This window comes from Podarcis erhardii, assembly GCF_964252035.2.
Source record: "Podarcis erhardii genome assembly, chromosome: 10".
NCBI classification, from domain to species: domain Eukaryota; kingdom Metazoa; phylum Chordata; class Lepidosauria; order Squamata; family Lacertidae; genus Podarcis; species Podarcis erhardii.
This window is the reverse complement of record NC_138500.1, coordinates 335,616-360,332: the sequence shown is the minus strand read 5'-3', so window position 1 is coordinate 360,332 and position 24,717 is coordinate 335,616. Positions and strand designations below refer to the sequence as shown.

Sequence of the window (24,717 nt, the reverse complement as noted above, 5' to 3'; positions counted from 1 at the left end):
TGGGGGATTCCCTCCCCACAGAATTGGGACGGGCGCACCGACACTTTTTCCTCTCACGCTGTTGTGCCCACTCTCACTTAGATAAATTGCCCTGACCTCACTAAACAACAAAGGAGTACGACAAGGCTGTATTTTGTCTCCCTGCTTATTTAACTTATATGCAGAATTCATCATGCGAAAGGCTGGGCTGGATGAATCCCTAGCCGGAATTAAGATTGCCGGAAGAAATATCAACAACCTCAGATATGCAGATGGCACAACCTTGATGGCAGAAAGTGAGGAGGAATTAAAGAACCTTTTAATGAGGGTGAAAGAGGAGAGCGCAAAATATGGTCTGAAGCTCAACATCAAAAAAACGAAGATCATGGCCACTGGTCCCATCACCTCCTGGCAAATAGAAGGGGAAGAAATGGAGGTAGTGAGAGATTTTACTTTCTTGGGCTCAATGATCACTGCAGATGGTGTCAGCAGCCACGAAATTAAAAGGTGCCTGCTTCTTGGGAGAAGGGCAATGACAGGCCTAGACAGCATCTTGAGAAGTAGAGACATCACCTTGCCAACAAAGGTTCGTATAGTTAAAGCTATGGTTTTCCCAGTAGTGATGTATGGAAGTGAGAGCTGGACCATAAAGAAGGCTGATCGCCGAAGAATTGATGCTTTTGAATTATGGTGCTGGAGGAGACTCTTGAGAGTCCCATGGACTGCAAGAAGATCAAACCTCTCCATACTGAAGGAAATCAACCCTGAGTGCTCACTGGGAGGACAGATTGTGAAGCTGAGGCTCCAGTACTTTGGCCACCTCATGAGAAGAGAAGACTCCCTGGAGAAGACCCTGATGTTGGGAAAGATGGAGGGCACAAGGAGAAGGGGACGGCAGAGGACGAGATGGTTGGATAGTGTTTTCGAGGTTACCAGCATGAGTTTGACCAAACTGCGGGAGGCAGTGGAGGACAGAGGTGCCTGGCGTTCTCTGGTCCATGGGGTCACGAAGAGTCGGACACGACTAAACGACTAAACAACAACAACAACACTAAACAACCCTTTACTCGAAGGTTTCTTTTCCTTTCCCCTTAAACTTTTAGCCCAGTGTGTCCTGCAGGGGACCTTTGTGAGGGGATATTTAGTAAGCTGGAGTCTCAGACAGGTTTTCTTTAAATAAAGAAGAAAGATTTATGTAACTATGGGAGTTTTAGTCCTACAGGGGCCATTCTTGCTTCCTGCATGAGCTTAACTCTGCGCTGCATTAAGAAATGCTTTCTTTTCTCCGCCTCCGACTGGAGAGGCGGAGAACAGCCGTCATGGCGAGGAGCCCCCCATCGCCCTCTCCTCCTCCTCCTCCGTGGACTTGCCTGGTCCTCTCTTCAAGCCATCTCAATTAGTGGCCTCCCTGCCTCTTGTGGGAGGGAGTTCCACAAGTTTAACTCTGCGCTGCTTGAAGAAGTGCTCTATCTTCTCTGCCCTCCACCTTCCAAGAGTCAGTCTTCCTTTCTTGCATAGTTGAGGTTTAGGTTTTAGGGGACATTTCATGTCCGAATGTTTCCGGGCGGCCACAACTTCAGTTAATAAATGTGAACCTGAGATGGGTTTATTCCCATGCATTCCTCCCTCCCTTGACCCAAAGATCCTCCCCCTAAAGCAGCCCGCCGCTCATCGGTGCAAAAGAAGCGCAGAGCTGCCGCTCTCCCGCAAGCTCGCCTCTCCCTGGCAGGACCCTCCACTCCCTGACTTGGGGGGCGTTGTCCCCCCCCACGTGAGCAGAGAAGCCCTCCATGCACCCCCTGCAGCCCTGGGACCCCCTTCTCCCAATGGGGTCTGTCGGGAGAGGGGGACGGGAGACTCACCGGGTCCCCGGAGGCGCCACGAGGCGGCAGTTGCAGAGGGTCGATCGTCGCCACCCCCACCCCCCGGCAGGGAGGGGCTTTTGCCAAGGAGGACCCCCCCCCTTTTCCCTGTCTTCTTCGTGGCTCCGTGCATTTAACCCTTGGCAAGCCGGGCGCACACCTCTGTCCCCTCCCTCTCAAAGCAGGAGCTCGCGTGTGCCGCGCGGAGACCCAGAGCTGTTGCCACAGCATTGCAGAGTTGGCAGGGACCCTCCGCGGCCATCTAGTCCAACCCCCAGCAAGGTAGGAATCGCCTTTTACCGTTGGACCCTCCTGGCTGGCGGTGCGCGTCGTTCCTTCCCTTGGCCAGAAGCAGAACAGCTTTGTTTCCCGGCCACGAAACAGATTCCTCCGCCGCGTCTCCCCAAAAAGAAGAGGAAGAAGAAGAAGGGGAGTCAGCGGGAGGGACAGGCCCCCTCGGACCCCCTCGAGTGGGGAGGGAGCTCCTGCTCAGGGAAGGCGACGGGGGTCCTGAGGGTCCCCAGTTGAGCTGGCTCGGCAACGGGCGTTTGAAGGGACTGGACCGAGTGAAAGATGGCGAGTCCCGGGGGCGCAGACGGTGGGCACAAAGACCGAACAGAACGGAGCGGGGGGGCGGTTAGTGGCTAGGTTGCTGCTGCTGCTGTTAATATTGTTTTGGGTTTGTTTGCCTTTTAGGTTTATTCTGTTACGGCAAAAATCTGGGTGCGAGGCTACTCTGCCACCCAGCTCATCGGACCAAGTCCGTGGGTCCCTGCGGAGGAAAATGAGCTCAGCCGGAGACAGGAGCAAACTGCAGAAGATCCAAGTTTATTGCGCAACAGGTTCAAGGCGAGATTGAACAGTGAGAAAGGGGTGACATGAGTTTTTGAAACTCCCTCCATGTCCCAGAATACAGTGCAAAACACGTCATGAATATATTAAAGAGAGGTTTGGTTACACAGATTACATCATGAATATATTAAAGGGAGGTTGGGTTACACAGATCAGCAGTTCAGTAAGGTAGGGGTTGCACAGATTAACATATGGAGGAGGGAGGGGGGAATATGCAGAGCTGGAGATATGCACAGATAAACACTTCCTGGGGATGAAAAGACAATGGTCTCAAATATGCATAGTCTGCCACCTGACATTGTCTGGAGGAAAGGCTGATCAGAACAATTTGAAAGGATTAAGGTCTTGACACTTTGCTTGAGGGATTATGCTGGACAGGGGAGATGTGATGGAGTCCTAGAGTAATTGAGCAAACTGGCACGCTGATTTTCTATGAATTTTATAGATTTTAGTCCCTTTTGACAATTGGAAATAAATTGATATATTGTAGCGAAGAAGAAGGTGAAGAAGACATGCCCCCCCCCCTTCCGTAACAGTCCCCCATTCGGAGATAGATTTGCATTAAAGTTCTGTAAGAACTTGCAAATCTTTTCTCCGCACCCTAAATCTCGGTGAAGGTAGGGGTGCCGTGTGAGTGGGAATAGGCCCTAATGGAAAAGGAGGTGGGTTGAGCAGGGCAACAAAGGAGGGAGCAACACGGACCAAGACAATGTATGTTTACGTTATATAGGTATGCACTAAATAATAACTTTGTATCTATCGTACTAGATGTGTGGGTTTGTGCAAACCTGAAGGGGACTTGCAAATCATGCCTCTTAAGGCCATTTGCAAGTATAGTAGTGCAAAAAGGACACCTGTTGTATTTTGTTCAATAGTGGTCTATGCTTTACATTTAGCAGGAAGGTCCACTACTGACTGAAAAAAAAAATGCAGTTTGCTTTGTCCCCCGCCATTTTTGTGTTCTCAGGTGTCAAGGTAGCTTTTCTGTGGTCTCACAGTAGTGGCAATCCCTGGTGAATCCACTTAGGGCTTTCATATTAACCATGTTGCCTGGCACTCACCACAGCTGCCATAGGTTCGGGCACGTCCTGAGGGAAATGTCCTTGCCTTGGCTTCCTATGGGGGTTTTATTATTGGTCTTGCAGTCATGGGAAGTTGCGCACTTGCACTTTAAGGACCAAAAGCTAATTGCAGCCTGGATACACTTGCCCAATTCAAACTGAGTCCAATTTGAATTTATCTTTCCCCATGGTTCTCAACTCTTCAAACCAATCTGTTAAAAGAAAACCATTCTTAAAAGGGCACTTGTCCAAATAAGTCAATTTAACTCTATAAGGGATCATTCCTGCTAAATCAAGGCATATACACCTTCCTGAAGCTTCTCCTTGGTAAAGCGAGTTTTAACACATTTTAAAATGGGTAGGGAAGGTTGGCAGTGTGCCAGGTGGGACAGCGAAATGTGGTTATCTAAACATTGAACTACACAATAGCTTGATCCATTAGAAAGCATAAAGTGTATGAAAATCCTCCATTGGGATATAAGGAATAAGGCAGTATACATTAAACATAAGACAATTACACACACACACACACAAATTCCTCCCTTTGTGGAAATAACACTGTCAAACACATTTCAACATTCCTACATAATAACACATAATACACAACAAACTAATTAAATATCAGTTGAATATAAAAGTCAAAAAATCTCCTTGCAATTCAACTCCTCCCCTTTGAAAGAAATTGCTGTGGCCACTTTGAAAACTGTGTCTGTTGTTGTTGCAGGTAATAAGTCTCGTGGTAGCGAAGCTTTTCATTGGATCTGTAATAACACACTTGTAGAAATGATATCCTGTAAGGGCAGGGTGGACTTAAAAGACACAGTTAAAATAATAATAAAACACACACACAAACACACACACACAATGACCTATGAGGAACCAAAATAAATAAATGCTAAGACACAGAATTTTAAGAAATCTGAAGTAACAATGAAAATAAAAGAGTGTTTCTTGATGTGACAACATCGGCTAGAATGTTAATAGCAAAATACTGGAAAATGACTTAATGGCAATTTAAAGTTGTGCAAGTACCTTGAACTAGCCAAAATGACAGAATTAATAAGAAATGCTCAGGCAAAAGGTAAACAAATACCATTCCACAAACAATGTTTGGTTATGCTTCGATTAGCTTCATAGATATCATGGAAAAACGGATTAAATAAATGAAAACAGATTATTTGTAACTTAAAAAGTGTCAAAGCCACGAAGAGATGGAAGTCACTAATACAGCAGGGATTTCACAGAACAGAAAGAAAGTTAATACAGCAGGGATTTCACAGAACAGAAAGAAAGTTGTTGTGGGAGAAAAAAGGGACAAACACTTTGTTATCGGGGTTCACATATCCTGTTAAAAGGGAAAATTATTTCATGTGAGAAGCCTATCAGGAAATGCTGTTCCTAAAATGCACACAAACAAAGTCTGTGATTTAAATCCCATTGAGAGGTGGAATTCTTTGATATTTACCTGTGAAAAGAATTTGGCATGTTAAGATTTCAAACTTGGGACACATTAAGGGTGATTTCTCTCAATGGTTCCAAGTTTTACATAAACCTCCTCTCCCCCCCTCTACAGTTCCCCCTCCTTCCTCTCTCTCTCTCTCATTTCTTTTCCTATCCTCTTTTTTTTTTTTCTTGCTGATCTAGTCTCTGTGCATGTGTGGAGTTCATGTCTCAGCAAACCTTTTATACTATTGAAATGTTGCATCTTTTGGCAAAATTAGAATTTGAATAAGGGAAGGGTAAGTAGATTTTAAAAGAGGGTTAGATTTAAAACAAAAGAGAGAAACTCAGCAATTGAAGTATTCACCAACAAAAGCTAGCAATTTCAGCCCAAGCAAAGCAACTGCTTCCTTTATGTACAGGAAAGGGCTAATATCCCTCTGGCCATTCGTGGAACAATGCCGCGCCCTTATATATGGGAAAAAATGGCCAGAACATCACAGCTTCACCTCTCACCTTTTTAAAACTAAAGAGCAAAGCTAGGCTGAATTTCAACTCCATCACCACACCAGAATTTAAGAATTACCCTGCAATGCTTGCGGACACATGTCCTTCCACACAGCCACAAATTGGGAGAGTTGAAAGGGACCCTGGGGTCATCTAGTCCAACCCTCCAAAATAAAGGGTTCACAGCAAGATTTCACAGCAAGATTTGTACTACACACACATACTTATGTACACAGGCACTACTGGGGAAGAGAGCACAATCAGTGCTCCTATCATGTACTAAGGAAGAAGAAAATAAAAATTCCCAACTTTATACAGAACCCTTTAGCAGATCTTGAGATTAGTTTGAGTGAGTTTGCTTCCTTTAAGTTCCTAGAGAAATTATCTTTAAAGGAAGATTGAAGTGAACATTTTTCCTAAGAGGGAGAGGATCTCTTATAAAGCATAGTTAAAACAGCCATAGATTTGATTTAAAGGGAATACAAAAGTGACAATTTTTCCTGAATTTGCAGAGGAATAGTAAACTTAATCTGAATTTGCAGAGGAATGCAGAGGAATAGTAAGCCTAATCTATGCCCCCCCCCCTTTTGCAGTTTCCTTTAAAGGAAGCTTACTCGGAAGTAAATTTACCTGGCACAGAAGAAGAGGGAAAAAAACCCCTGAAAGAGACAGAATGAAACAGGGGGGGGGGGGGCATTTTCTAAGAAAAGAGGCCTGATATCAGGAGCCTTACAATAACTCTTCTGTCCAACCAAATCAAAGTTAAAACTGGACTCAGATATTTTCTTAGAAGGAAGACCATACTTTCATAGGCATGTGCTTCATGAAATAAATACACTGCATTTTAGCTTGAGAGAGCAGTTGTGCTCACCTACACTTTTGCAGCAGAAACATCTAATTCACATTAGAAACATTCACATTCCAAAATAGACTGTAGACTCACGATCTGAAAAGTTGCGGCAAAGCAAGAGGTGGGGTAAACATTTGCACCCTTCATTCTCATTTTGTCTTATTTAGGACTGATAAGGTCCAGCATAGCTTCCTTAAATTTAAAATTTTGAAGCAAGCTTGCAGTTTAAACTATGCGCGCTTAAGAAAGGCAGTCTGTCAGAGACAGAAGGAACAGACAACACACATAACAGACAACATGTAAACACACATATTCTCATATATGTATTAACACACAACACACATAACAGACAACATGTAAACATATATACTCTCATCCTTTAGTTGGTTATTGCAAGGAGTTGGGCTGCTTCCTTTAGCTTCATTAAGTGAAATTAGTAGGAAGGTCCCACATGGTTTTAAGAGCCTCCTTGCCTCTTCAAACACCACCAGTTAACCAGCCGGCCAACGCAATTCGGGCTTGGCGGAGGCGGTGCTGGCAGGCCAGATTTCAGAACAGAGGTTCTCTAATTTTGCTTCAATTCTCATGATTGTGACCAAAATCACAATCCACTTTTCAATGAAGCAGTCGTTAAAAGCCAAGAACTCACCACACATTTCTATTACAGATGATAAAGAAAAAATTCCGGGGTGAGAGACGAGTAATCCAATTCCTCGGGGTGTAATTCCCCGGGGGGGGGTATGCTGTCAGTGACAGAAGGAAGTTCCAGTCAAGCAATTTGGAGTTCTTCTTCTTTGGCGATCCCTCATAGCCGAGTAAGATTGTCTTATATTAACACAGTTTTAACAATGAGTCCGTAAGTGACTGTGGAGGCCAATTCTGGATCCACACTTCCTTCTACAGTGGAGTTACAGATAGGTAGCCGTGTTGGGCTGCCATAGTCAAAACAAAATAAAAAAAATCCTTCCAGTAGCACCTTAAAGACCAACTAAGTTAGTTCTAGGTATGAGCTTTCGTGTGCATGCACACGAAAGCTCATACCTAGTGTGTATCTGAAGAAGTGTGCATGCACACGAAAGCTCATACCTAGAACTAACTTAGTTGGTCTTTAAGGTGCTACTGGAAGGAATTTTTTTATTTTGTTTTTTCTACAGTGGAGACACAGATTTCCTGGCAGGAGTTGACCACAATGAGAATTTGCCAAATACGCCTTCCACATAGCTCTTTCTCCCTTTCATCTGGAATTTCGTGCTTCTTCAAAGCCCATGACACCTTAGGTAAAGGCTGTTCTCCAATTGGAGCGCTAGCAGGCAAGTGTTTCCCAATTGTTGTTGTTTATACTACATTTTTAAAAATTTGCCTTGAGACAGGCTTTAAACCTCTTTTGTTGACCACCAGCATTATGCTTTCCACCTTAAGTACCCGTCACCCAAAGAACAATAAAACTATCTATACATATCCTTGCCCTCCAGCCTTCCTGAGGATGGGCTTTGGGAACACCTGACATCCGCCAACCCATCAGCGGGGAGGGGGGTGTCCATTGTTTCCCTCAAGGTAGGGGTGCTTGCTGTGTACGTGACTGTGTGTCTCAGGGATCATGGAGGCAGGGGGAGCCCTGGATTCCCCTCTTCCAGAGGAGTCATTAGACATTGGAACCAAGGAAATGGGTCAAACCGTTGAATTTTGGAGATGATTTGATTCTCTACTGGATAGTCGGAGGAAACAGTACGATACATGGTAACCACCTATTGCTACAGTTTTCTTTTCTGAGCTTCTTTGCTGTTTTGTGTGTTTATGGTGCCTGTGTCAATGGTCATTGTCTTGGCCTTAGTTAAGAGGCTGTGGTGGGGACTTGCGATTTTTGGGGAGTTGTGGTTTTAACACAGAAATGCAAAAAAATGCAAACCTTTCAAATTTTGCCTTTAAGAACAGTCCCTCCTGCAGTAGGAGCCCTGCACCCTCATTGGCTAGCCAGGAGGTATATTGCCTACTTGTCTGAGCTACTGAACGTGGCAAATACGAAATCCCCTTCTCCCCACATGTTCAGTTATATGTCAGTGTTCATGTAGGAAATTAAGCAATGCATACGAAAGCCACAGAGATCATTGTGCAAGTTGTGCTGATTGTGGGCCAGAGGAACAAGTGCAGCAGTTGCAGACCTCAGAACACACCAAGGGAGTTGGGGGAGGTTGTGTAGAGAACAATTCCTGCCCCTCCGCAGAGGATTACAAGAGGATCTGTCCTGGAGTGCCAACACAATGGGGCTTGTGAAGAAGGCGCAGCAGAGACTTTACTTTTTGAGAATCCTAAGGAAAAACCATCTTCTGCAGAAACTGCTGCTTGCCTTCTGTCACTGTGCCATTGAGAGCGTGCTCACTTATGGCTTATGTGTGTGGTACGGAAGCTGTACTACCCAGGACAGGATGGGGTTGTGCAGAGTTGTGAAGGCAGCAGAGAGCATTGTTGGCTGCCCACTCTCCACCTTAGAGCAGACTTATGCCACAAGGTGCCATAGGAAGGCACTGGACATAGTAAAAGATCCATCGCATCCTGGTCACTGTCTCTTCGAGCTCCTGCCGTCGGGACGGAGATACAGGACGATGAAGACAAGAACGAGCCGTCTCAAGAACAGCTTCTTCTCCAGAGCGATCTCGGCCCTGAAGGGGAAACCTGGACTTTGAAAGTCATCTAATCTTCCTTGCTGTATTATACTGTATTGTTTTAATTAGTGTTTTTATAGTTGTTCTGATTTTGAGTGGAGTGCCCTACCTGGGTGGATGGAGCAGCCAAGTAATCTCGTTGTCCCCGAGAGGGGGCAATGACAATAAAGATATTATTATTATTATTATTATTATTATTATTAGAAGGAAGAGACTCGTGGTGGGGGTGCTGAGGGGGACACACGCAGCAGAGTGCAGAGCTAACAGGATGTCCCTGGAGGTGTCCTCTGTCTTCCAGGTGCAAAGATTCAAGATGTGACAGAGAAGTTGCCAAGTCTTATAGAAAGCCCACTGGCCTTACCCCTTCCTTCGTTTCCCTTTGGGTACAACCAAGACGGCCACACACAACCTTCAACCTGTAGCAAGGGACCAGGAGACTCTGGGCAGGAAGCTGGAGAGCCTTGGGGCACAGGTGCTCTTCCCACCACTCCTTCCTGTCGAAGGCTGTGGCTCAGGAAGAGGGAGGAAAATACTGGATGAGAACTTTCTGAGGGGAGGAGCTGTTCGACAGTGGAACGGACTCCCTTGGACGGTGGTGGACTCTTCTTCCTTGGAGGTTTTTAAGCAGAGGCTGGAGGCCACCTGCCAGGGATGCTTCAACTGAGATGCCTGCATTGCAGGGGGTTAGACTAGAGGACCTCTCGTGTCCTTTCCAACTCTACCATTCTATGAAACAAACAAACAATTTTTTCCAATTACTATGATCCCAATTGAGTCAGGGCTTTCAACACTAGTACTAATTGGGCCCAGAAATACCTCTCACATTTCATTGCATCCTCCGTGACAGGTTTTCAATGTGAAGGGCACCCGAATATAGAAAGAGCTGCAGTTTCTTTGATATGTGACACAGGTCAGAATGCATGAACTGTGCCTGCAAATAGTCCCAAAGTCTTTCCTTTATGCAAAAAGTTAATATAACTCTAAATATTACATTTACATCAATTGCCATGAACATTCCTTTTGACGGCATCAAGTCTGGGCCCCTTTAACTGCTTCTTCCCTTGCCAGGAGTTGGAGCTTGTCCTGCTACTGTCATGGACAGTTGAGACTCCTGCATTGCAGGCAGTTGGACTAGATCAGCCTCAGAGTCCCCTTCAACTCTACAGTTGCATGATTCCATGACCATACTTGATGTCTTAAGGAGGCAGATGCGTTCAGTCTCAGCCAAATCCATGGTAATGCCAGTGGCCAGGAAACCTCTGTGACTCAATTCCCACCAGCCTGACACTCCAATTTTGGCATGATAAACAAATCAGAAGCCAATGTAAAAAAAGAAATATTGGGCAGTGAGTGTGCACTCCACGGTCTTGAGAAACAAGGCCAACCTTTTTGCTAGGTTGCCAAAGTAAAAGACCACTGTTTTTGAAGGACAGATTCACAGCTGTCCATGGAGGCACAGGCCTATTCTGTGTCCAGGGCAGCTGTCTGCCAGCTCCATCTGGTATGTGGGCTGAGACCCTACCTGCCCGCAGACTGCAGCACTAGAGTGGTGCATGCTCTGGTTATCTCTCACTTGGACTACTGCAATGCGCTCTACGTGGGGCTACCTTTGAAGGTGATCTGGAAACTACAACTAATCCGGAATGCGGCAGCTAGACGGGGGACTGGGAGCAGCTGCCGGGACCACATAGTACTGGTCTTAAAGAATCTTCACTGATTCCCAGTACATTTCCAATTACAAGCCTGAATGGCCTCACTGAGTACACCTGAAGAAGCTTCTCCACCCACATCGTTCAGCCCAGACACTGAGGTCCATCTCCGAGGGTCTTCTTGCAGTTAGTTCCATGCCTGCGAGAAGTGAGGTTATAGGGAACCAGGCAGAGGGCCTTCTCAGTATTAGCGCCCACCCTGTTGAACGCCCTCCCATCAGATGTCAAGGAAATTAAAAAAAACTCTATCCCTTTCCGTATACATCTGAAGGGAGACCTGTAAATGGAAGCTTTTTAATGTTTTATGTTTTTATATACAGTGGTACCTCTGGATGTGAACAGGATCCTGAAGCGAACGCAACCCACGTCTGCACGTGCGCGGGTCGTGGTCACCACTTCTGTGCATGACGTCATTTTGAATGTCTGCGCATGTGCGAGCGGCAAATCCCGGAAGTAACGCAGAGCGCAAGCCAAAAACGTTCAACCTGATGCAACTTCAACCCGAGGTATGACTGCATGTTGGAAGCTTCCCAGAATGGCTGTGGCAACCCAGTCAGATGGGCAGGGTACAAATAAGATCACTACTACTACTACTACTACTACTGTAATCCTCATCCTCCTCATTAAATCATCCTAAAATTAAATTTGTACACAGTTATTACTATGGTTCCCCCCTGCTGTGAGTTGTTTGATGACCCATGGGATGGGCGTTGTGACTAAAGCTCTTTCCACATTCCAAGGACCCGTGTGGTTTCTCCCCAGTATGGATTCTTTGATGGGAAGTGAGACTTGCCCTCTTACTGTACCCCTTTCCACATTCCAAGCACTGATAAGGTTTCTCCCCGCTGTGAGTTCTTTGATGGGCAGTGAGACTTTCCTTCCGGGTGAAGCTCTTTCCACATTCCAAGCACTGATAGGGTTTCTCTCCTGTGTGAATTCTTTGATGGGCCTTGAGATTAGAGCTCTTTCTGAAGCTCCTTGTACATTCTGAGCACTGATATGGTTTCTCCCCTTTATGAATCATCTGATGATCTGTAAGATGGACGTTCTCACTGAATCTTTTTCTACATTCCAAGCACTGATATGGCTTCTCCACTGAATGAATTCTTTTATGAGCCATGAAGCTTTCCTTCCGACTGAAGCTCTTTCCACACTCTTGGCATTGATGGTGTTCCTCTCCATGGTGAATTCTCTGGTGTTGATGGAAGGCTTGGCTTCTGTTAAAGCTCTTTCCACATTTCAAGCACTGATATATTTTCTTCTCACTGTGAATTCCTTGATGGGAAGTGAGACTTTTCTTCCAAGTGAAGCTCTTTCCACATTTCAAACACTGATATGGTTTCTCCCCAGTGTGGATTCTTTGATGGGCCATAAGATTGGACCTCTTACAGAAGCTCTTTCCACATTCTATGCACTGGTGTGGTTTCTCCCCTGTATGGATTATTTGATGGGCGGTGAGATTGGAGCTCTTTCTGAAGCTCCTTCTGCACTCTAAACACTGATATGTTTTCTCCCCTGTATGAATTCTTTGATGGGTCATGAGATGGATGTTTTTACGGAATCTCTTTCCACATTCAAAACACTGATATGGTTTCTGATCGCTGTGAGTTCTTTGATGGGAATAGAGATTGGCCCTCTTAATGAAGCTCTTTCCACATTCCAAGCACTGATAGGGTTTCTCCCCAGTATGCATTCTTTGGTGAGAAGTGAGATTGGCTCTCTGATTGAAGCTCCTTCCACATTCCAAGCACTGGTAGGGTTTCTCCCCTGTGTGAATTCTTTCATGGCAGGTTAGATTGGCCCTTTGGCTGAAACTCTTTCCACATTGCAAGCACTGGTAGGGTTTCTCCCCACTGTGAGTTCTTTGATGGGCAGTGAGATGGGAGGTGCGAATGAAGTTCTTTCCACATTCCAAGCACTGATATAGTTTCTCCCCACTGTGAATTCTTTGATGGGAAATGAGACTATCTTTCCACTTGAAGTTCTTTCCACATTCTGAACACTGATATGGTTTCTTCCTCATGGGATTTATTTGATGGAAAGTGGAATGCAGTCTCTGTCTGAAACGCTCTCCACACTCCAAATATTTATATGGCTTCTCCACTGTGTGAATTCTGTCCTGGTCTCCTTTGTTCTTACTTCCCAATTTATCACCGCCTGCAGTACAGAGAGAAATGGATTAGACCCTCAGGAAAAAACGAACCCTCAAATTATTGAACAATGCTAATGAATGCTTGTGATAGAGGAAGAACTGAGGGGAGTTCTTCCTCTCCTATTGCATGGAGTCCAGACAGCCCCGTAGTTTCCTGGGAGCTCAGGGAAATGAAACAATTGCTGAGTTGGCTAGAGAGCTAGTGGTGGAAAACTCATTCTGAATTGGGCTGGACACTGGTTAGAGCTCAACCCTGAGCCTACCAAGTGGTGATAGTGATGGCGAGGACTTTATTCACCGCCTCTATAGCCTCTGCAGAAAATGGCAGCAGGAGATTCTTTCAGGTGGTTCACGATATAATGGAACCACCTTTGCCATTGGGGCCTGGTGAGGACCCCAAGACCTCCTGCAAACATTTTGCAGGTTTTTGCAGATAAAGTTGCTCAGTTTTGGAAAGAGGTAGACTCCACCATGGCACCAGGGCCGGAGAAGGAGAATGCTAGTCAAGTTGCATGGGACCAATTCCAATCTGTTACCTTCGAGGATGCTTGGGCAAGTGAAACTAACCACCTGTCTCTTTGATCCTTGCCCATCCTGGCTCATAAAAGAGACTGAAATTAGACTCATCATGGGACTGAAACTGCCTTGTTCGCTCTGGTAGATGATCTCCTACAGGCTAGAGACAAAGGTGAAAGTTGTTTCCTACTTCTGCTGGATCTCTCAGTGGCCTTTGATATCACCAACCATGACATCCTTCTGGACCATCTAGAAGAGCTGGGAGCTGGGACCCCGGATTAGCAGTGGTTTCCTTCCTCCTCCTGGGCCATGTCCAGAAAGTGATGTTGGGGGGTGAGTGTTCAGACCCCTGGGCTCTCACTTGTGGGGTGCCTCAGGGCTCCGTCCTCTCCCCCATGCTTTGTAATATCTATATGAAGCCACTGGGAGAGATCACCTGGAGGGTTGGACTGGGTGTTCATCAGTATGTGGATGATACCCAGCTCTACCTCTGCTTTATATCAGAACCAATGAGAGTGGTAAATGCCTTGTGTGGCTGTCTGGAGGTGGTTGGAGGATGGATGGTGGATGGAGGTTAAATCCCGACAAGACTGAAGAACTCTGTTTGGTGGGCAGGTAGGGGGGGCTTCCTGTTCCTGAATGGGGTAGCTGTGTCCCTAAAGGGCCAGGTGCACAGCCTAGGGGTCATTTTGGACTCACAGCTTTCCATGGAGGCACAGGTCAATTTTGTGCCCAGGGCAGCTGCCTGCCAGCTCTATCTGGTACGCCAGCCGAGACCTTCCCTGCCTGCAGACTGACTTGCCAGAGTGGTGCAAGTTCTGGTTATTTCCTGCTTGGTGGACAAACGCCAGCGCCCTCAGCCTGAAGCGAGAGGGCGCCACACCCCATAGTCGCCTTTGACTGGACTTAACTGTCCAGGGGTCCTTTACTTTTACCTTTTACTACAGCAATGCACTCTGTGTGGGGCTACCTTTGAAGGTAACTCAGAAACAACAAGTAATCCAGAATGCGGTGGCTAGACTGGTGAGTGGGAGCGGTCACCAAGAATGTATAACACCAGTCCTAAAAAATCTTCACTGGCTCACAATCCATTTCTGAGCACCATTCGAAGTGTTATTACAGTGGAACCTCGGGTTACGTACCATCCTCCTTCCGAATGCTTTGGGTAACGAGATCTGCTAACCCGGAAGTAGGTGTTCTGGGTAGCAAACTTTGCCCTGAGATGCAAGGGGAAGTCACACAATTATTATTAATTATTATTATTATTATTATTATTATTATTATGATTATTGATTATTTATTCCCCGCCCATCTGGCTGGGTTTCCCCAGCCACTCTGGGCGGCTTCCAACTGAATATTAAAAACAATACTGCATCAGACATTAAAAACTTCCCTAAACAGGGCTGCCTTCAGTTGTCTTTTAAAAGTAAAATAGTTGTTTATTGCCTTGGAGGCTGGGAGGGCGTTCCACAGGACGGGTGCCACCACCAGGAAGGCCCTCTGCCTGGTTCCCTGTAACTTCACTTCTCACAGGGAGGGAACTGCCAGAAGGCCCTCGGCGCTGGATCTCAGTGTCTGGACTGAACGATGGGGGTATACAGGACCGAGGCCGTTAAGAACGGACCTCTGGAACAAATTAAGTTCATAAACGGAGCTACCACTGTATTATTATTTACATGTGAGGTCTTACAACAGAGTTGGATTTTGTTTGGCCCAATCGTGGAATCTGTTCCATCTTGGTCGTCTCTTTGGACAACTTAACACCAACAGAAGCAATAACGATGGACCTGAGAGAAGCTAGTTCCACAACAACTATGAAGCCTACATTTGAAAAGGCCTGGGTAGTTCAGATCAGCCTCCATGGCATAAATGGAGCAAGAATATTTACAGACAAAACAATCAATAGTCCTCGGTTCAAGGTAAGTTGTATCCCAGATAAGAATCCCAGGTGCTCTAAATGGTTCTGTTGAGCTCCATCAATATCTGGGAGGTTCTTCACTGAGATATGTATGGAATCTCAAAACACACATTATGATCCAGCAGGGAGCCTTACTGAGAGAGGCCATGATCCCAAGATTCTCCGCCATGACTTCTTGATGCAGAGCTCTCTGGTCAGGATCCAGCAACGCCCACTCCTCATATGTAAAATGAACAGCGACATCTTCAAAGCACACTGGAGCCTGAAAGAGAAAAAGAAAGTTCTCCTCTCAGACATGCTTCTTTTAATGTCTTAATATTTCTTTTATTATGTATTTTATTCTGTATTTTAATAATGGACCTTAATCTAAGTGTAAATGGGTAGAACTCCACATTGCACAACATAACCCATTTTCCAGATGGAAGAATTCCCACTCTCCTCTCCCTGTGTGCTCTTCTCGAGGGGGGGACCCTTCTGTTGCCCTAAAGCCCACTTCAAGTGGTGCAAGGGGGCCCTGGGGGGGAGAAGCACTTGGAGGGGGGAAAGTGCCATTGTGAAATGGATGGGTCTGGGTAGGTCCTCCTGGTCACTGTTCTGTATGGTTTGCCAATGGCTTAGAAGCCTGTTCCAGCATCCATCAATCAATCTAGAAATAAAATTATAATGACTGCTAAATCAGACTAGCGACATTCAGAAGGCGAGTTAAGGCAAGGTGGCTGTTCCACATTCTCAGCTATTAAACCTTCTCAAATGTCATTTCCAGCCCTTGTTAAGGGCAGCTTTGATGGAAGCCAAGAGGGGGAGAGAGATTCCTTGGGGGCCAGAGGCGCCTGACTGCCCCACCCCCTAAGCCCCCTTCCCCACAGGGCTCCCTCCCTCTACCTGAGCTGCTTCCACAGCCGTTACTTCTCCTTCACCACCAGGAACAGATGGATGAGGAGGTCTTGCTGGCATCATCTGATCACCTGCAAGAGACAAAGGTAAGTGGGAAGCCAGGAGTGCAGCTGCTCTCCAAAAAGTCTCACCTTCTGAGTGTGGGAATGTTGCGGGTAGCAGGAGAGGATATATTGATTAAATATTATCCTTCCTAACTCACACGGCTGAGTTTATTCATACAGCAGAGTACAACCCCATCTTTACACAGCAGGAAGCTAGTTGCAGATCTGTTAGAATCTCTTGAGTTCTAATATTCCTGGTAAGACCCCTTTGATGATCTCCTGAAAGAATAAGGACGCAACAGTCTTCTTTTAAAAGTAACAAGAAGTTTACTCACATTCAGTTCACAGTTGGAACCCTGAAGGCAGGCTTTAGCTTAAAGTTACAGAAGAGGGTTTGAGTCCATCCCAAATGAGAATGAACCCATGTCCTGGTGGCTGAGAGCCAGCAGTGCAGTTCGGGAGAATAAAAGACATCAAAAGAGGAGGTGGACCTTTTGTGGGTCTGGAAGCGTCACGCCCACCTTCCTGGGCGTCATGCCCACCTTCCTGGGCGCAAAGGAAGGATGCTCCAGACCAGATGGAACAGGAAGTTGAACTGGCTGGACCAACATTCCCCTGCATGTCCACTCTAGGCAAATTGGAAATGCTGTATTTGACTGCTTATGTTACACGCCACACTGAGTGCATTTGGACATTTGTACCCATTTCATCATTTAGATGTGTAAAAGATACACATCTCCTTGGGGCTCTTGGCTCCAAGTGTCCTCCCCCAAAGATGAAAAGAACCCATGGATTTGTTTTGATACCCACGGAAAGGAACCAAACGGAGAATGGACTCCTTCCTTACCCAGCAGCCTCTCTCTGGTGTCCAATGGAATTCTTTCGGTCTCAGAGGCATCTGGGCCCATTTCTGCAAACAGATCCTGCCTCTGAAACAGCAACAAGGATTCAAAACAGAGACTATGAAGAAGGGTTAGAAAAGGAATGACAGAGGCAAAAACTTAAGGGCAATCTGATAACATTCAATGGCTGCTTTCCAAAACAAGGATGGGGGCATTAGAGCTTTTAGGGATGTTCTCCTTCCTGTTCGGAGCCCCTTTGGAGTATCCAGAGGAAAGTCTCTCTCACCTGCTGCTCTGCCTGCTTCCTCTCCTCTGCCTGACTCAGGAGGAAACCTTCGGCCAGGGCCACTGCCTGGGAACTGGTCTCTGCTCCACATTCCCGCACCCAGATCTCCATCTCCTCTGGAAGGACAGCCAGGAACTGCTCCAAGATCACCAGGTCCAGCATCTCAGCTTTCGTGTGCCTTTCTGGCTTCAGCCACTCATGGCAAAGATGATAGAGTTGGCTGCAAACCTCTCGAGGTCCTTTGGCCTCCTGGAAGCAGAACTGCCTGAACTGCTGGCTCTGTACCTCTGAGCGGAGGGTGTTCTTCTCACCCAGGATCTTCAGCACAGTTTTTCCCCAGAATCCCCCACTGCTCCCGGTTCTGATGTCATCATGTCTTCCTGCTTCAGAACCAGCTGAGTTTTGCTCATCCGTCTGTGCTCTCTGGAAGCCTGCAAGAGAGATGAAGGAATCCTTGATGATCTGACAAGTTCTGTCCATATGAATTAGAGGTGCTAGCAAATTCTACAAAACACTCCTCCCAGTAGCACCTTAAAGACCAACTAAGTTAGTTCTAGGTATGAGCTTTCGTGTGCATTAGTTGGTCTTTAAGGTGCTACTGGAAGGAATTTTTTATTTTGACTATGGCAGACCAACACGGCCACCTATCTGTATCTACAAAACACTGTCAAACCTATAGTTACGTAAATCCAACTAACAATACCACCCACAACGCAACCTGCTGTGTTTAACCATATGACTTCTTTATACATCATATAAACATACCTCTTTTCACATTATCAAACTAAGTAGAAGTTGTGGGCCCCAAAATAGCCTCTGAACATCGGAGGGGTTGCGTGTCTGACTGGACACACCCGTGTCAGCCAGGAGTCTGGATAGCAGCCCTGTCTGCTTCATGGGTGGGTGGGAGTGGGGAAAGCTTTGCCTCTGACGGAAGGAGAATGGAGGACCCACTTGCATCTGGAGGAGCTCAGCACCAGAAGAGAAGAGGATCCCTGCAGGATCAGGCCAAAGGGCCCCTCTTGAGTCCAGCCTCCTCTTCCCACAGGGGCCAACCAGGGGCCCCTTATGGGAAGCCCACCAGCAGGACTGGGGCGCAAGAGCCCCTCTCTCCACCTGCAGCAACTGGGACTCTGAAGCCTTGCAGCCTCCGACGGGGAGACAGAGCACAGGAGCCCCCCCCCCCCCCCCGCCCTCTCCTCCCGCTCCACCAACTGGCCTCGTCCTCTTTCAAAGTCGTCTCGAATCGGTGGGTTTAACTCCACACGGTGAGATGCAGCGACTTTCTTTTCTCTGTCCTAAATCTTCCAGCATTTCTCACTGAGGCCAAGCTCTCATTTCTACTTCCATTAATGTCCGAATGTAGCCGTCTGGCTACAACTTCAGTTAATAAATGTAACTCTGAATTTGGGGGTTGGGTTGCCTTTCCCCCCCCCCCCACCCAAAGACACTCCCCAAAGGCGCAAAGGAAGCGCAGAGCTGCCACTCTCCTGCGCCCTCGCCCCTCTCGGCAGGACCCTCTGCTCCCGGATTTGGGGGTCGTCCTCCCCCTGCAGGAGCTGAGTAGCCCCCCGTCCCCATGCACGCCCCCCCTGCAGCCCTGGGACCCCCTTCCCCCAATGGGGCCCTAGGAGTCAAGGGAGAGGGGACTCACCGGGTTCCAGGAGGAGCCACGGAGGCAACATTGTCAGAGAAAGACAACAGCCCCCCCCCCTTTATTGGCGGGCCTCTCCAGGAAGGCAGCTCAGTTCCCTTTAACTCTTGCAGGGAGGTGCTTTTCCTATGGAGGACCTGCCCCCCCTTTACCTCCTGTCCCTTCTAGGAATCCAGCTCTGCTCCTTTTAACCCTTGGCTAGCCGAGAAGGTCCGTATAGTTCAGGCTATGGTTTTCCCAGTACAGCTCTACAATTATACCATTATAGCCCTCGTTACACTGGATCCCCCCCCCCCCGATGATCCCTGTCTACTAATTCATTTAGATCTTGCTTCAGGTCTGGCGATGGAATGCGGATTAAATCCTCAGTTTTAATATGTAGTGATGTATGGAAGTGAGAGCTGGACCACAAAGAAGGCTGATCGCTGAAGAATGGATGCTTTTGAATTCCGGTGCTGGAGGAGACTCTTGAGAGTCACATGGGCTGGAAAAAGATCAAACCGATCCATTCTGAAGGAAATCAGCCCTGAGTGCTCACTGGAAGGACGGATCCTGAAGCTGAGGCTCTAAGACTTTGGCCACCTCACGAGAAGAGAAGACTCCCTGGAAAAGACCCTGATTTGGGGAAAGATGGAGGGCACAAGGAGAAGGGGACGAGAGGGGAAGAGATGGTTGGATAGTGTTCTTGAAGCTACAAGCATGAGTTTGACCAAACTGTGGGAGGAAGTGGAAGACAGGAGCGCCTGGCGTGCTCTGGTCCAGGGGGTCACGAAGAGGCGGACAAGACTAAACGACTAAACGACAACAAAAGCCAAGAAGTGACAGAGAACTTGCCCAGTCTTATAAAAAAAGCCCACGGACCACATGCCCATCCTTCTGATTCATGAGGCTTGTTTTCGCCTGCTCTCCTTCCTTGTAGGTTTTTAAGGCCTTCTGTCACAGATGCTTTAATTGAGATTCCTGCATTCCTACCATTTTATAAAATACATGCATATATATATGCTTTCAAGTATTTTGCTCCCAATTAATTCGGGGCTTTCTTGCTTTATTTCAGCTTGGGAGTCAGGAATCATAGTTGGAAGGGACCCCAAGGGTCATCTAGTCCAACCTCCTGCAATGCAGGAATCTCGACTAAAGCATCTGCCCACCATAGCCATAAACTTGTACGTTCGCAGTAATCAACTGCTGAAATGTAAACTCAACGTGTATCAATGAAAAGGGCATCTTACTGTTTTATGAACTAACTCCGTATTTTGTATCTGAAGAAGTGTGCATGCACACGAAAGCTCATACCAAGAACTGACTTAGTTGGTCTTTAAGGTGCTACTGGAAGGAATTTGTTTTGTTTTGACTATGGCAGACCAACACGGCTACCTATCTGTATCCGTATTTTGTGAATCACCTGAGGTCAACCAATAGGGAGCTTTAAAATCTGACAGCTAGCCAATCAGGTATTACCAAACAGCGACCCCTACTGTGCAAAGTCAGCAACCGGCAGGGGATTCCTACAAAACCCTCAGCTCAGCTGACAATGGGGAAAGTCCATTAATTGTATCCATTCTGGTTTCGATTGCCTTAAAAGTGTTACATTATAACAAGAAGTGTCAAAATGTACCCTTTTGGACTTGACAGTGCTGGAAGAGGACTAGTCTTTGGGAAACCGTACAAATTCAATGCCATAACCAATTCTCCCCATTCCCAAAGGCATTTTACTCTTACAGCGAAGGCGGACTTGGACAACAACCTCTAGGCGCGAAGTTATGTACACAGCTTGGACGCCCCCTCCCTCCCTCCATAATCCCCGAGATATAGAGTCACGTGGGCAACACCCTCCCCAGGAAGGTGGAAAAGGAGTCACAATGGACATCCGCTGATGCATTTTTCTGAAGCCAGGTGAAGCCCATCGGGAAGCTCTGAGGACAAGGATATGGGTAGATAGTTTTATTGTTCTTTGGGTCATCTTCTTTGGCCATCCCTCGTAGCCGAGTAAGATTGTCTTCCATAAACACGGTCTTAAGAGTGAGTCCGTAGGTGATTGTGGAGGCCAATTCTGGATCCACACGTCCTTCCACAGTGGGGGCATTGGTTTCCGGGTGGTAGTTGATCCCGGTGTGGATATGCCAAGTGTGCCTTCCTCTTAGCACGTTTCTCCCTTGCATCCTGAGTTTGAGAAAAGCCAATGCCATTCTGGGCTGCATCAATAGGAGTATAGCATCTAGATCAAGGGAAGTAATAGTGCCACTGTATTCTGCTCTGGTCAGACCTCACCTGGAGTACTGTGTCCAGTTCTGGGCACCACAGTTCAAGAAGGACACGGACAAACTGGAACGTGTCCAGAGGAGGGCAACCAAAATGGTCAAAGGCCTGGAAACGATGCCTTATGAGGAACGGCTAAGGGAGCTGGGCATGTTTAGCCTGGAGAAGAGGAGGTTAAGGGGTGATATGATAGCCATGTTCAAATATATAAAGGGATGTCACATAGAGGAGTGAGAAAGGTTGTTTTCTGCTGCTCCAGAGAAGCGGACACGGAGCAATGGATCCAAACTACAAGAAAGAAGATTCCACCTAAACATTAGGAAGAACTTCCTGACAGTAAGAGCTGTTCGAGAGTGGAATTTGCTGCCAAGGAGTGGGGTGGAGTCTCCTTCTCTGGAGGTCTTTAAGCAGAGGCTTGACAACCATATGTCAGGAGTGCTCTGATGGTGTTTCCTGCTTGGCAGGGGGTTGGACTCGATGGCCCTTGTGGTCTCTTCCAACTCTAGGATTCTATGATTCTATGATTCTATGAGTGTCTTCAAAGTCCAAATTTGCCCAGTAGCACCTTAAGAGACCAACTAAATTTGTTCTTGGTATGAGCTTTCGTGTGCATGCACACTTCTTCAGATACCAAGTTCAAAGTCCATGACACCTTTGGTAAAAGGCTGTTCTTCAATTGGAACACTCGCAGGCCAGTGTTTCCCAGTTGTTGGTGTTTATACGACATTTCTTTAGATTTGCCTTCAGACAGTCTTTGGGTGGTGGGAACTTAAAAGGTGTTGGGAACTGACTCTGATAAGGTGATGAACTCGTGTAACCTCACAATATCCTCTCCCTCTGTGTGACATGGTGATGTATCAATGACGCATCGATTATGCTTTTGGAAAGGTATTACGGGAAGGGACGGAAGGTCTTAAAAGGTCATGTAACCTCGGGGTTCTTACTGGGGGGGCTGTTGCGCAACAATAAAGATCGAGGTCAACTGACCGTTGATTTGCTCCTTTATTTGGCTGGAGTTTCCTTCTTTGCTGACCGAAGAAACCCACGGGGGCTGGCACACCAACGAGCTGGGCTGCAGAGCATCCTCGCACCTGGATTTTCCATATCACTTCCACAACAGATGCCCATTTTACCTCTGCTTAAAGACCTCCAAGGAAGGACAGTCCACTACCTATCGAGAGAGAGAGAGACCGCTCCACTGCTGACCAACTCTTACTGTCAGAAGGTCCGTCCCCCCCGAAATGTTTCACCTGCAACAACTGGGACTCTGAAGCCTTGCAGCCTCCAAGGGGGGAGACAGAGCATGTCCATCATAGCGAGGAGCCACCCTGGCAAATAGAAGGGGAAGAAATGGAGGCAGTGAGAGATTTTACTTTCTTGGGCTCCATGATCACTGCAGATGGTGACAGCAGCCACAAAATTAAAAGACGCCTGCTTCTTAGAAGAAAAGCAATGACAAACCTAGACAGCATCTTAAAAAGCAGAGACATCACCTTGCCAACAAAGGTCCATATAGTTCAAGCTCTGGTTTTCCCATTAGTGATGTATGGAAGTGAGAGCTGGACCATAAAGAAGGCTGATCGCCAAAGAATTGATGCTTTTGAATTCTGGTGCTGGAGGAGATTCTTGAGAGTCCCATGGACTGCAAGAAGATCAAACATATCAATTCTGAAGGAAATCAGCCCTGAGTGCTCACTGGAAGGACAGATCCTGAAGCTGAGGATCCAATACTTTGGCTACCTCAAGACTCCCTGGAAAAGACCCTGATGCTGGGAAAGATGGAGGGCACAAGGAGAAGGGGACGACAGAGGATGAGATGGTTGGATAGTGTTTTCGAAGCTACAAACATGAGTCTGACCAAACTGCGGGAGGCAGTGGAAGACAGGGGTGCCTGGCGTGCTCTGGTCCAGGGGGTCACGAAGAGTCGGACACGACTAAATGACTAAACAACAACAACAACCAATAGCTCTCGCCTCTCAAAGGAGCCAGTTGTGCATCCATGCAAAGGAAGAGTGGAGTTGCTGCCCTCCTGCGACCTCGGCCCTCCCCGGCAGGACTCTTCGCGCCCTGACTTGGGGGTCCCCCGCTGCAGGAGCTGAACAGGCTCCCCACATGCACGGTCCCCTGTAGCCCTGGGACCCCCAGTGCACCCTCTGGGAGAGAGAGGAAACTCACCGGATCCCAGCAGGTGCCACCGGGGTCGCATTTGCAGGGAGAGACAAAAGCACCCCCTTTTTTGCAGGAAAAGTCTGGGGAGGCAGGGAGGGGCTTTTGCTCTGGAGGACCTGCCCTCCCCGTCCTTCTTTCCTGCCCTCTCTAGGAATCCAGCTCGTTTCTGTTTAACCCTTGGCAAGCCGAGCGCACCCAGCTCTCCCTCTTCTCTCCGGAGGAGCCACGCGCATCGCGCGCAAAGCACCCAGAGATGCTTTATTTGGGGGACCCTCCTGGTCGGGGGCTGAGCTTCCCCCTCCTTGGCCCAGAAACATGAGGAGCAACTTGACCCGGTCCTCCTCCTCCTCCTCCTCCTTTCCCTGGGAAAGTGGAAACATTCTATCTGAGCTGTTTCACAAAGGAAAGCTTGTATTTTGCAATGAAACTTTGTATAAAACCGTTCGTAAACGTACGGTTCTTGCTTTTGGAACTTGTGTGCTCTGTGTTCCCCCATGCATTTTGGGAAACCTAATATCCTCCATGATCTTCTTTCAATCGATGGGTCTAATCAGCCAATTGTCTTCAAATGTTGTACTGTTTGCCCAGGTGTGCTGCCTGGGGGGAACCACCCCCTATCAATGAACCCCAGGAAAAACCCATTTCCAGTGTCATTATTGGCCTTGTGTCAACTGTGTCTGGAATATGTAAATTCTCCAATCCTCATGGAATGAGACATACCTTGACCTTCCTGACCTCCTTGTAGCCTCCCGCCCCCCATGTATTTCTGACTGCTGCTTGGAAAGGGGGTGTCCCAGATTGTGAATATTTAAAAGACAGTTGCACACTTTTTCCCAGGCTGCGTCTTTCTTCGCTTGCAGGGACATTGAACCTTGGTCACAATCAATAGAGACGATCTAAAGCTTCAAAGCCCACTTTGCTCCTTCTTTCCCCTGGTCACCTTCCCATTTTCCCTTGCTCTAACCCAGGCATGTCCAAAGTCTGTTTTGGGGCCCTAATCCAACTCGAAATAATAATAATAATAATAATAATAATAATAATAATAATAATAATAATAATAATAATA

General features: G+C 47.1%; 1 protein-coding gene across 4 annotated transcripts; it reads right to left on the bottom strand.

Annotated features, from left to right (window-relative positions):
- Nucleotides 1-11,203: 11,203 nt before the first annotated feature.
- On the bottom strand, nucleotides 11,204-23,703 carry LOC309351804 (uncharacterized protein). 4 transcript variants are annotated; one of them, XM_081879785.1, is made up of 6 exons: nucleotides 18,217-18,308; nucleotides 17,573-18,066; nucleotides 17,292-17,367; nucleotides 16,389-16,471; nucleotides 15,642-15,768; nucleotides 11,204-13,077 (listed from the first exon to the last, which is right to left on the bottom strand). In XM_081879785.1, the coding sequence occupies exons 2-6, from the start codon at nucleotides 18,050-18,052 to the stop codon at nucleotides 11,582-11,584; spliced, it is 2,262 nt and encodes a 753-aa protein (XP_081735911.1). In that variant the 5' UTR covers nucleotides 18,053-18,066; nucleotides 18,217-18,308; the 3' UTR covers nucleotides 11,204-11,581. The 4 variants fall into 4 exon arrangements, with proteins under 4 accessions (XP_081735911.1, XP_081735913.1, XP_081735912.1 ...); XM_081879787.1 differs by lacking the exon at nucleotides 18,217-18,308 and adding an exon at nucleotides 23,658-23,703 and having other exon boundaries at nucleotides 11,205-13,077; nucleotides 17,292-17,373; nucleotides 17,573-18,003; XM_081879786.1 differs by lacking the exon at nucleotides 18,217-18,308 and adding an exon at nucleotides 19,227-19,374 and having other exon boundaries at nucleotides 11,205-13,077; nucleotides 17,292-17,373; nucleotides 17,573-18,003.
- Between the last annotated feature and the right edge of the window lie 1,014 nt (nucleotides 23,704-24,717).

Excerpts from the sequence above, each read along its gene's own strand:
- LOC309351804 (XM_081879784.1), bottom strand. The coding sequence starts at position 18,052 with ATGGACAGAACTTGTCAGATCATCAAGGATTCCTTCATCTCTCTTGCA. Across the intron at positions 15,769-16,388 it reads CGGCTGTGGAAGCAGCTCAG|GCTCCAGTGTGCTTTGAAGA; the intron begins GTAGAGGGAGGG and ends TTTCTCTTTCAG. Across the intron at positions 13,078-15,641 it reads TGGGATCATGGCCTCTCTCA|GCGGTGATAAATTGGGAAGT; the intron begins GTAAGGCTCCCT and ends TCTGTACTGCAG.